Source organism: Phascolarctos cinereus, unplaced genomic scaffold, assembly GCF_003287225.1.
Source record: "Phascolarctos cinereus isolate Bilbo 61053 unplaced genomic scaffold, phaCin_HiC Scaffold_4;HRSCAF=312, whole genome shotgun sequence".
Classification (NCBI taxonomy): domain Eukaryota; kingdom Metazoa; phylum Chordata; class Mammalia; order Diprotodontia; family Phascolarctidae; genus Phascolarctos; species Phascolarctos cinereus.
The window spans coordinates 395,707,909-395,720,975 of record NW_027555847.1 but is presented as its reverse complement, the minus strand read 5'-3'; the positions used below and the strand labels follow the sequence as shown (position 1 = coordinate 395,720,975).

General features: G+C 42.6%; 1 protein-coding gene across 3 annotated transcripts in view; it reads left to right on the top strand.

Moving 5' to 3' along the window:
* The first annotated feature begins 953 nt into the window (after window positions 1-953).
* SLC12A7 (solute carrier family 12 member 7) overlaps window positions 954-13,067 on the top strand; it is a 325,942-nt gene continuing 313,828 nt past the window's right edge. Inside the window, exon 1 of one of the 3 annotated variants that reach the window (XM_078153300.1) lies at window positions 954-1,429. In XM_078153300.1, coding sequence (XP_078009426.1) covers window positions 1,189-1,429 — 241 coding nt within the window. In that variant the 5' untranslated portion in view covers window positions 954-1,188. The remainder of the gene's footprint in view (window positions 1,430-13,067) is intronic. The other 2 variants (XM_078153298.1, XM_078153302.1) reach the window with 2 other exon arrangements.

Sequence of the window (13,067 nt, the reverse complement as noted above, 5' to 3'; positions counted from 1 at the left end):
GCAGAATCCAAGTTATGTTTGTATCTACAACTAGTTAACCCTTTGTTTGTATCTACAACTAGTTAACTAGTTGGAGAAATGAATGAATAGAAGGAATATGAACAACAACAAAAAAAAACCCACAACCTTGGACAGTCTCCAAAGAAGAAAAATTAGTCCAAAAGGACTTTTTTAAAAATAGCACTTACCTTAACCTGTGGAAAATCTCTGGTTGCCACCTGCTAGTCTATGTTAGTTAATCCCTTCTCCCCAAGCTACCTAACTGGTATCTCTTTCGATAACGGTAATCAAAGTTTTAAATAAAATTTAAATGGGCCATATGCCCCCCTTTCTCCGCCCTGGGGATGGTGGGGGCATTCTCCCTTTTCCTCTAGGATGACAGAACTACAACTCGTCATAGAAACCTTAATGACGTTAATAAAAATGACTTTCGGGACTTAAGACTTCTGATTTAAGTCTTCAAGGGTCACTTTAGGGTCCATGATGTCCTCTTATGCCCTGATTCTGATTGGAAGAAACTTTCAAATGGCAAGACAGCTCCCATTTGAAGCCCCAACCCTTTGGGATGCAGTCCTCGCTTTTCTCTCTCGGTCCTGAAGCTACCATTTGAGGAGATGCCTTGGACTTTCTTATGTACCTTATTCTAATGTTAGCTCCCTCTTCACCCCTCCGTCCTCCTTCCTTTATCTATCTAGAAGTTGGATGTCAAATTCTCTCTTCTCGGTCTCCAATCAGATGCCTTCACCCCCCATCCCCGCCAAGGAGCCCGGGCGCAATCCCTGCCTAGCCCATCCCCAGGCCCCTCTGCCTCAGCGGACACCTTCTCTTCCTCCATTGACTCGGGCCCCTCGAGCCTCTCGCTGCTTTCCACTTGGGGCTGATGACCAGGGGGCGGGGTCTCTCAGCCAGTGTCCCCGCCCTTCGCTCCTTCTTCCCTCCCTCTCCCTTCTCCCTCGCCCCCCACTCCCTCCACTCAGACAATGTGCGGGGCTAGCGTTCGGCTTTCACTAGAACTCGGCATCGCTCAGTCTCCCGTGCCGCGGTGACCGAGGTGAGTCTGGGCTCTAGGGGTTCGTACTCCGGTGAGTAGTGAGGACCGACCGCGCGCACCTAGCAGCGGCCGGAGCCGCAGCAGCGACTCCTCAGTCTGCCACCAGCCTCTGGCAGCTGAGCTCCCTCCCTGGAGCCATGTCCCAGCGCTTTGTAGTGACCCCCGCAGCGGGCGGGCCGGTGGAGCCGGGGGCTCAGACCGGGGTCGCCGCGGAGTCTGAGCGCAGCGGCGGTGGTAGCCTGCGCCCCAGCCCCAGTCCCAGCCCGCCCCCAGAGGCTCTGCTGGCTGGCGAGAAGGTCTCCTCAGAGTTGGGAGGAAAGGTGGCCAAGGACGACGCGTTGCCGATTCTGCACTACTGTCGCGAGCCCAGCAGATACGGTAGGTGCCCGGCTACCTACGACCACTGCTTGTCGCCTCCGGCACAATCCACCCAAAGTCTCACAGCATTTCCCTCCAGGCTTGGGCATGGGGGGCGCATTATTACCCCGGCTTCCCAGGGCTGGGGCTGAGTAGTGTAATAGGGAACGGGCAAGGAGTCTCCTCTGGTTGCCCCAAGAACTCTCGGGGTGACGAGATCCTTGCACACTCCCCCTCCTGGTGCCTTTCCTTACTCTATCAACTCCCAACCCACAGCTCTAAACCTCTCCACTTTGGTCTGAGCTGCAATGCTGATTTGGACAAGCCAAGAAGCTGAAAAGGGGTCCTCCTGGCTTTCCTGGGATTCTTAAGTCCGGTATCAGCTTGGGACAGTTGCCCAATAGCGGGAAATCCGCCTGGAGGGCATTGCAGGATGATTCCCTGGTGGCCTCCGGGCTGCGGGGGAGAAAAACAAAGAGCGTGCCCTGGTGGGGTGGTTACGGATTCCGGGCTTCTTGCATGCAGCTCGTAACACTTGCTCTACAAATGCTGGGCTGAAATTCAAGCAGCAGCCCAAGAAACAAGCTTATCTGGTGTTTTAATGCCTTCTGTGAACGTTACTTTCTGTTTCTTGCAAGTCAGACTTGAGTGTCAGTAGGCTTCAGCCAAGTGATTAGACGGCAGCAATGGTGGTTAGCTAGCAGAGTTGAAATGGGGACTGTTACGGTACTGATTCTTTTGCCGTCCTTGAGATTTATTCACAGGTATTGACTGGACAATTTATCTGCATTTGGCGTGGTCTGACTACTTCTCTAGAAAGTTAAACTTTAATCATTCATAATCTCGCACCTAATCTACATCTCTTGCCAGCAAGACATCCTTTCCCTTACCTCCCGTGTTCCGTCCGTGCATTGTAAATACCGCAGACTAGCAACCCGCTCTCTTCCGGGTGCATTGATCTTCTTTCAAGAAATCATGTGATTAGAGCCATCGTCGCCTCCAAGGTTACTTCTTAGTCCTATCGTGACAGCCTGTCTGCTTCGTATTGGCAGCGTTTCCATCATAACTGGGAAGCTGGGAAAGTCGAATTTATCTCCGAAATTAGACTTTCCTCCTTACTTTTTTAAGAGGATGGGGAGAGGAAAGATGCTTAGTCAGGGATAGATGGGTTAGTTAATTATGTGAGTGTTTAATCTTATTTTTCATGAAATCCTGAAGAAAATCCAAGATGAAATCAGACTGGAAATCTAATGACTGCCAGGGGAACCTCTTCTCAGGATAATGCTTTTTAAGTGCATAAAATAAAATACATAGAATTACAAAGGAAGCAATTATATTGAAATACAGTTATCAACTTTTAAAAAAAAATTCTTATACTCCTGGTGAAGAACCTTTGATCTAATCCACCTTTTTCTCCAGGCAGTATAAGGGATTTTCCTTAAGCCTGCCTAAGAGAATATGAGGCCTAAATAGGGACTATAAGCCAGATCTTTTGACCCCACTCCCTTCTCCTCCCCACATCCTCTCCCCCAGCCCCCTCTCCTGCTTTTCATCATTAGGCCAGGCTGCCTGACAGGAGGCTGAACTTCTACTTATAGTGACCTGGTCTAGAAGAGTTTCTTTTGAGGAAGATGAAATATTTCAATAATTGACCAGACAAGACAACTACCAGTTTGTGTCCTTTTTTATTATGCATACCTTTCAGAACTTTGGAGAAAGACATTCTTTTGTCTGTTATTATTTTTATTTGTGGTAATAGTTCTAGCCTAACTAGATGAGAAGCCAAGGGCTAAATATATAGGGGAAAAGAAATCTCTCTCTTCTTTCTAATGCAGAGGTTCTTTAAGCTCTTAAAACTGTGATAGACCTTGTCTGAACTTAGACACTTGACACTAGCTGTGTGACCCTGGGCTAATCACTTAACCCCCACTGCCTCAGCCAAAAAACAAACAAACAAACAACTGTGACAGACCCCTCTAGCAGTCTGATGAAGCCCGTGGACTATCTTTCAGAATAATGTTTTTAAATGCATAAGACAAAATATTTAGGATTACAAAGGAAATCAATTACATTGACATATACTTATCAAAAATTTTTCTTTTAAACCAAGCTCCAGGCCTCCAGGTTAAGAAACTCCTGGTTGGGGCAGCTAGGTGGCGAAGTGGATAGAGCACCAGCCCTGGATTCAGAAGGACCTGAGTTCAAATGTGGCCTCAGATACATAACCCTTACTGTGTGACCCTAGGCAGGTCACTTAACCCCATTGCCTAGCCAAAACAAAAAACAAAAATGAAAAACAAAAAAAACCTCAGGGTCTATAATAACCTCTCTTAGGCAAAGATGAAAAGACCGTTGTCCACAAAGTGGATGTAAATTAAAGCTTCAATGTACCCTCAGTGTCATCTAGGCCAGCCCTCTCATTTTATAGATGAAGGAACTGAGTGAGGCCTCTAGAGGTTAAGGGACTTACCCAGGGTTACAAGTAAGTATCAGAGCAAACAATTTAAACTCAGGTCCTGATTCCAAATACATGTTCATTCTCTTTCTACTTGTCCTTCCAAATGCTGAACAAAGTTGCTTAGGGGTTGTTAATTTAGGAGTTGTATGGAGAAGAATTTTCTATGCATATAGTTTGGGTACTACAGAGGAGGGATTGACTTAATTTGGAAAATGTCTCATGTAGGAGGTTAACACCTGAGCAGTGATTTGAAAGAAGCTACAGATATTATTAAGTGGAGTTGAGGAGAGAGGTTGGTAGTAGTCTGAAAAAAAAAATTTAATAAATAGATTCATTGAGTAAAAACCAGGAGGGACCTTAGAAGTCATCTTGTTTCATCCCCTCTTTATACAGAGGACAAAACTGAGGCCCAGAGAGGTTAAATGAGCTGCCTGGGGTCACACAGGTGGTAAATATCAAAGCTAGTATTATTTGTTTTTCAAGTGCATTTTTCTTGTCTCCAGGCTTGAAATTAGTGGAATTTGGCTTGTCATCTAGGACTTCACAATATAATTATTTAAATCACCTCAGAAGGAAAATCTGATGGGGTGGAAGGGAAGGCTGGTACTTGTGATTATTGAAGATTGCCAAGCAGTAAGGCTATGATCTGTCTTTAGTTTCCTTGAAGGGCCAGAGAGCTTTTTTTCATATAGCATGGAAAATTAATTTAAGACAAAGTATTGATTTTAAAGTCGAACGTTTAGGCATTCCACTTTTCATGAAGTTGTTTCTCATTGGAAATGAGTTCTCTAAGATGATTTCCTGAGTTTCAGTGGTTTTTTTAGTCTAGAGACATGTATCCCAAATGAGAAGCTAAGGCAGGACCTTAGATCTAGACTAGAACCAAACTGCCAATTGTAATTTAAACCAATGTGGTTTGTAAAGCATATTGATGAGGAAGAATCAATGGGGAGTAGGGAGAAAGAAAGAGACCCAGAGATGGACAGATAAACCCAGAAAGAAGGAGAAAAAGAAGGTGCAGCAGAGACAAGGTGACTACTGGAGCAAGGGCTCAGAGGAGGGAGGAGGGGATGAGGCTAAGGGTCTGGTGGAAATATGACTGAGGCAGAATTCATTATCTTTTCCCCTAAATCATTTTCCCCACCTCCAAGGTGGGGACCTTCCCTATTACTATAGAGGGCAATACCATCCTCCCAGTTCTCAGGCTCACAACACAGGAGTCATCCTGGACTTCTCAGTATCTCTCCTCCCTGTCCCCCCCCATCCAAGTTATTGCCAAGGCCTGTTGATTATTCCTTTCCAATATCTCTGTCATAATTTCCCTTCTCTCTTCTGACACTGCCACCACTCTAGTGCAGACCCTCCTCATCTCACTCCTGGATTATTGCAATAGCCTGCTGATGGGTCTGCTTGCCTCAAGCCTCTCCCCATTCCAAATACATTCAGCCACTAAAGTGATTTTCCTAAAACACAGGCCTGGCCATGTCACTACCACCCTGATGCGCCCCCCCACACACACATTTAATAACTTCCAATGGCTTCCTGTTGCTTCTAGGAGCAAAAACAGAATGCTCTATTTGGCATTCAAAGCCCTTCCTAACCTACGCTCTCCTGTTTCTCCAGTCTTCTTACACCTTATTCCCTGACTCTTTTTAAAGCCAATGACCCTGGTCTCCTGACTGTTCCATGAACAACCCACTCCCTCTCCAGATTCCAGGCCTTTTCTCTGACTGTCCCCCAGGGCTGGAACACTTTTCCCTCCTCCACTCTCACTACTGAACGCCCTGGATTAAGTTCCAGCTAAAAATCCCATCTACAGGAAGCCTGGTCCAACCCCTTTTTATTCCAAAGCCTTCCCTCTTTTAATTATCTCCTATTTATCCCATATATACCTTGCTTTGCATCTATTTGTTTGAATGTTGTCTCCCCACTCTGATTGTAAGCTCCTTGAGGACAAGGACATCTTTTGCCTCTTTTTTATATCTTCAGAGCTTAGCATTGGGCCTGGCAGGTAGCCAGCTAGCATTGCTAGGTGATTAAAAAGTGTTTATTGATTGATTGATTGATTGACCTTAATGAGAAATTGAGGGGATAAGTTTAAGGAAAGAGAGGCAGATTTAGGCTCAGCGTAAGTAAAAATGTCCTAACAGAGCTGGCTATCCAAAAAGGGAATGAGTTGCCTACAAGAGCAGTGGGTTGGTCTCACTAGAGGCCATTAAGTGAAAGCTAGATGACCACTCATCATGGCTCTTATAGAGGGCTTCCAGGTGGTCTCTCAGATCTCTTGTAACTCTGATATTCTGACTCTTTACCCTCAATCTCCATTCACTTGTTCATTTCTTCATTAAACATTTATGAAACACCTGCTAGGTGCCAAGTACTAGGCATTGGAGATACAAAAGATCAAAGATACAAAGAGCAAAATGGAATAGTTCCTGCCCTCAAGGAGTTTACATTCTAGATGGGAGACTGGCTGGAATGCATGCTTTTGGTTTTGTTTTTTGAGGAGTGGAGAGACTAGTAATTGGGAGCATCAAGTGGCATTTTATTTGATTTTATTTGCTTTTTTTTTGGTGAGGCGATTGGGGTTAAGTGACTTGCCTAGGGTCACACAGCTAGTAAGTGTTAAATGTCAGAAGCTGGATTTGAACTCAGGTCCTCCTGACTCCAAGGCCACAGCTGTATTCACTGTGCCACCCAGCTGCCCCTTCAAGTGGCATTTTAGATGAACCTTAGAGGAAGCTGGGGATTCCAAGTTGTGGAGAAGGGTGTTCATTCCAAGAATGAGAGAAAATCAGTGCCAAGGCAGGCAGGCAAATGATGGGATGTCAAGTACAAACAATACTCAGTGGGCCAGTTTGCCAAGAATATCAAAAATCTATAGGAAAAGAAATCAGCAGTACAACTGGAAAGGTAGTCAGTCTAGGGCTAGATTGGGAAGGGCTTTAAATGCCAAAAATGCACTTTATACTTTATCCTAGAGGCAGTAGGCAGCCACTGATGCTTCTTTTTGTTTTAAACTTTATTTTATTCTGAACTTAAGAAATAAAACAAGCATTTCCATAACATGGTGGAATAGGGAAGAAAAAAAAGATAATTGTACATGAAACTGCAATCTATTATATAAAACTTGCTGTTCTTTATAAATATATAATAAAGTTATTATGTAACTTTCTTTTTTATCCTTCCCTCCCCTCACCCTAGAGATGCCTATCATCAAACACAAATATGCATGTATGTTTGTATGTATATATACATATATATGCAAAATCATTCTATACATCTATTTATCAGTTCTTTCTCCTGAATGCAGATAGCATCTTCCTTCACAGGTCCTTTTTGGTTAATTTAGTTAATTTGGGCGTTTATGCATTTACACATCAAAATTACTCACTCAAAGTTGTTCTTAAAACAATATTGTTGTTACTGATGCTTCTTAAGGAGGAGAGTGACACGGTGAGACCTGTACTTTAGAAATATTAATTTTGCATTCCTATGAAGATGGATCATCTAGAGGAGAAACTAGAGGCAGAGATTCCAATTAGGAGGCTTTTGCAATAGCCAGGCAAGAGTTGATGAGACTACTCTCATCAACAGCAAGAGAAGACGACAAACTTGGTCGACTTGGCAACTGATTAGACATGAAGGATGAAGGCAAGGGAAATTGAAGGCTGAATCGTCTGCTGTAAGTGGGAGGCATTGGGGTATAATTTGGAGCTTGTGTTGAGAAGAGAAATTTTGGAATAGTTGCTGTGGGAAATGTGATAAGGAATGGATAAGAATATTGCTCTCTATCTATTGTTTATTTATAAATTGTTGGCTTATCCACAAGTGTGATGAGTTATATGTTCTAAGATTAAATACAATAGATTTTTTAAGCAGCAGTGAAGGCTCAGTCAAAGTGAGGCACCATCAGTTAGCAGTAGGCGAAGGCATCTTGATAACAATACTTTCTCCAGAGATATTCAGCAACCTAGGAGCAAGGGCATAAAAATAAGATGATAGAAACAAGAAACTATCAGTAATAGGGACTCAGTGTTTCATGTGCCCTTCTCTTTTTTGCTTCCATTTTGTATAAGGAAATGCTCATTTGATTTGGTGCTTGTTTGGAATAAAATAAAAGAAATTTTCAAAAAGAGAAATCAGATGACAGGGTTACCCAAGGATAAGCTTGGGGACCTTAGAAAGTTCAAGGAATGAAGAATTCTAGATTACCAGCTAGCAAATCATTAAAGTGGCAGAACATGAGCTTTAGACTGGCTATGGAGTCAAAAGAAGCCAGAAGAAGAAAGATAGATTGGGAGAGCAGCACTTGGTTGAAGGCCTGGAAGTTATGATGGAGGCAAAGAATAGATTTAATGTGAATGAAAGACTGTAAAAAGTGGAGAAGGAACAGTTTTCAGTAAAGAGGGTTGAAAGGGGTTAGAGTGTCCTTAGGGAAAAGCCAGATTTCTGTTAAAGTGAGTAGATGGAAGGAGTATTGATTGAAAAATTCAAGGATCTATTGAGCTGGGGCTCCAGAAGCCAAATTGGAATGAGCTGAATAGGGTTGTCTAGATTGATTTGGGGCTGAGGAGGAATAGGGCTGATCAGAATAGCAATGAGGAGCCAGACAGGGATGCTTGAGGAGGAGGAAGAAGTATGGCCTAGTGGAAAGAACACTGGATCTGGAGTCAAAAGACCTAAGTTAAATTCTTGCTGCTGCTCAAGTCACCTTTGTGAGCTTGAGCCCCTTCCCTGGGCTCCTGTTTCCTTTTCTGGAAAATGAGAATAGTCATAGTACTTATACTACAGTGTTCTCTGAAGTCTCTTCTCCCTATATCATCTATGAACATGAAATACCTGTATTTTGGAGTGTGTCTGCAAGGGATCTCAGCTCCGAGCTGTTCTGCATCCTCCCTTTTCCCTCTCCTTTCCCTCCCTTTATGATGCTATGGGGCTTCCAAGTTGAACAAACCACTGTCTTTTGCTCAGTTTTCCCTTTTGTAAAATGAAGATAATGTTATTCATAATATCTACTCATGTTAGATGAATAGATATCTACTCACTTGGGTGGTGAAGTGGATAGAACATTGGGGTTAGAATCAGGAAGACTCTTCCTCATGAGTTCAAATTCAGGCTCATACACTTAACTAGCTGGGAAAGTCACTTAACCCTGTTTGCCTCAGTTTCCTCATCTTTAAAAATGAGCTGGAGAAGGAAATGGTAAGCCACTCCAGTATCTTTGCCAAGAAAACCCCAGATGGGGTTGAGAAGAGTTGGACACAAGTGAAATAACTGAACAGCGGCAACATCTACTCACACAACCTACCTCATACAAATGATAAGGACTGTCCAATAAAGTAAGCTTGTACTGACCTTAAGGAAAAATCCTAGTTTTTATTTTTCGTGAGAGGCAGTGTGATTGGTGTTGATTCAGAAAGACATAGGTTAAAGTCCCTCCCTGGTAACACATGTTAATTTGTGACCTTGGACAAGTCACAGAACCTCTCACTGCCCCAGGCAACTCTCTAAACTAGAATTTGGGGAACACTTTCCAGTCTGCATTAGTAGAAGAAATTTCTTCACCAGGAGTGAAGAAATGAAATATGGAAATAAATGATTTTCTCATAAGGGATATAAATTAGTTTTTCTCATAATCATGTATGAAAAACTCCATATGAATGTAAAGTTTTATAAATGCAAACTCAGCAATGCCCAGTAACAGTAATACTCAGTTCAGAATTCCAAAATCTTAAATCTAAAAGAGTGCTTAGAGATCATCTACTCCAACACCTTTGTTACACCTATGAGGACCCCGAGGACCAGAAAAACTAAATGGGTCCTATCTAGAGTATAGTATAAACTATAAATGTGGCAGGCATATATAAGCAGATGAAAAATAGATATGTTATTGGGTGGGGTGAGCCACTTACAACTGGGGGAATTGGGAAAGACCATTTAAAAAGGTGGTACTTGCATTCCCCAATTGATAAATGGACAAAGGATATGAATAGGCAGTTCTCAAATGAAGAAATTAAAGCCATCTATAAACATATGAAAAAATGCTCTAAATCACTATTGATTAGAAAAATGCAAATCAAAACAACTCTGAGGTACCTATCAGATATTGACCAACATGACAAAATAGGAAAATGATAAATGTTGGAGAAGATGTAGGAAAATTGGAACACTAATGCATTGTTGGTGGAGTTGTGAAATGATCTAATCATTTTGGAGAGCAATTTAGAACTATACCCAAAGGGCTAAAAAATGTGCATACAAAAAAAGCTAGGTGGTAGGTGAATAGAGAGCAGACCCTGAAGTCAGGAGGACCTGAGTTTAAATCTGACCTCAGACCAAACACTTGACACTTACTAGCTGTGTGACCCTGGGCAAGTCACTTAACCCCAATTGCCTAAAAAAAATTTTTTTTTAAAATGTGCATACTCTTTGACCCAGCAATAGCACTTCTAGGGCTGTATCCCGAAGAGATCATAAAAATGGGAAAAGGACCTACATGTAAAAAAATATTGATAGCAGCTCTTTTTGTGGTGGCAAAGAATTGGAAATTGAGGGGATGCCTATCAATTGGGGAATGGCTGAACAAGTTGTGGTATATGAATGTCATGGAATACTGTTGTGCTATAAGAAATGATGAGCAGGCAGACTTCAGAAAAACCTGGAAAGACTTGTATGGACTGATGCTGAGTGAAGTGAGCAGAACGAGGAGAACATCGTACACACCAACAGCCATGTTATGTGATAACTAATGTTGATGGATTTAGCCCTTCTCAGCAATGCAAGGATGTAAGACATCTCCAAAGGTCTCATGATGGAAAATACTATCCACATCCAAATAAAGAATTATGGAGTTTGAATGTAGATCTATTTGCTATTTTTCTTCTGTTGTGTTTTGTTTCTGCTTTCTGATGGTTCCTCCTATTGGTTCTAATTCTTCCTTACAACATGACTAATGTGAAAATATGTTTAATACAAATGCATGTATAGTCTATATCAGAATTCACGCTGTCTTGGGGCTAGAGGGAGGGTGAGAAAAATTTAAAATTCAAAAGCTTATGGAAGTGATTTTTGATAAAGCAAAATAAATCAATAAACAAAAAAAAAGATACACCTGTGTTGCTCAAGATTTTGCTCTATCTTGATTATTGTTACAAAAGACTGCTAGTCCTTACTGAGGGTCTTTGGCCATTGAAAGAGGCCATTGACCCAATTTATTGGTTACTGCTAGCCTAACTAATAAATTAATCATGCTCACAAAAAAAAAAGTGGTACTTGAGCTGAGTATTAAAGGAAGTTAGGAATTCTAAGAGGTACAATTGAGTAGGATGTATATTTCAGTCATAAAGGGCAGGAGACAGAAATTTGGGTATGAAGAACAGTAAAAAGGTTTCTATTTAATTCCCTAGGTATGAATAAATGGATGGATAGACAAGCGTTCATTAAATGCTTACTTTGTGCCAAGCGTTATGCTAAGCTCTAGATATACAAATAGAAAAATCAAGACAATCCTTACTGTCTAGGAGCTCATGCTCTAATTGGGAGAAATAACATCTAAAAGAAATTTCAGGGCAGGGCAGATGGCAAGGCTCAGGAGTCCATAGGTTGCAACTATAGATGATAGTGATAGTCACCCAGAGCCTCCCAGGTTCTTAAGAACCTCTGTGGAATCCATAGACCCCCTAACAGGTCTATTTTGAGACATCCACAAACTTGGATGGGAAAAAAAATACATCTTTATTTTCATTAATCTCTAACTGAAATTTAACATTTCTTTCAACTATTTAAAAACATTCTAAGAAGAGGTCTATAATTTTCACTAGACTGCCAAAAGAGCCCATGGCCAAAAAAAAAAAATGTTAAGAACTCCTGGCATAGAAGTGGGCAGATGGTAAGACCTGGTGGGCCTCCATTTTACTGTAATTGGTGAGTCCTATCTTATGCAAGTGGTGTGATACCAGGTAGCCCAGATGGGATTCTTGGAGGTACCAGGGAGGCACCAAAAGGAAGGCAAGAAGGGAAGGATACTGGGAAAGGAAGAAAAGGGTTGGTAGGTCTTCCTGCTGCCCTCCACAGCCTGGATGGCTTTGGGGTGGGGTCAGGAAGGGAAATTAGTGGGAAAGGGTATCACAGTTGCCAATGGTACGTGTTGCATTCCCTCAATCAATAAGCATTCATTAATACCTAGTAGGTCCAGCTAGATGGAAGCAGCTGGATGGCTCATTGGGTAGAGCACTGGCCTTGGAGTTGGGAATACCTGAGTTCAAATCTGGCCTCAGACACTTACTAGTTGTGTGACTTTGGGCAAGTCACTTAACCTCTGTTTGCCTTAATCCATTGGAGAAAAAAGTGGCAGATTACTCTAGAATCTTTGCCAAGAAAACCCCATGAACAGTATTGGCATGGTATGGTCCACGGGGTCACAAAGAGTCAGACCTGACTAAACAGCAGCAGATGCCAAGTACTATCCTAGTTGTTGGACAGATAAAAACAAAAGCCAGGCAGCCCTGCCCTCAAGGAGCTGATTTTCTAACTGGGAGAGAACACACATATGTATGATATGTACAAAACACATCCAAGCAGATACTAGATAACCTTGGGGGACAGGGGTGGGAGCCCGTGCAAAAAGTGGTGCTGAAGCGAGTCTGAACGAAAGTCAAGATTTCTGGAGACTGAGGTGAGGAGAGTGAGCGGTCCAGGCACGGGGATAGGGGGTGCAAATGCACACATTTGGGAGTTGGGCTCAGCGACTACTTCTTTGTTTTTGTTCTTTCTGTTGTCTGGCACAATTTCTTGCATGTATAGTTACTGTTATTAAATTGAATTGAATCAGTGCAGTTCTTTCCTTTAAACCAGGGACGGGGACCCTGTGGCCTCCAGACCATATGTGGCCTTCTAGGTTCTCAAGTGTGGCAGTTCGACTGAATCCAAACTGCACAGAACAAATCCCCTTAATAAAAGGATTTATTTTGTAAAACTTGGACTCGGTCAAAAGGCCAAACCCAAAGGGGCAGCTAGGTGGTGCAGTGGATGGAGCACCAGCCTGCGTTCAGGAAGACTTCAGACACTTGATACTTACTAGCTGTGTGACCTGGGCAAGTCACTTCACCCCATTGCCTCCACAAAAAAATTAAAAAAGGGCCGCACCCAAGGACCTAGAAGGCCACATGTAGCCTTGGTGGCCCAAGGTTCCCCACCCCT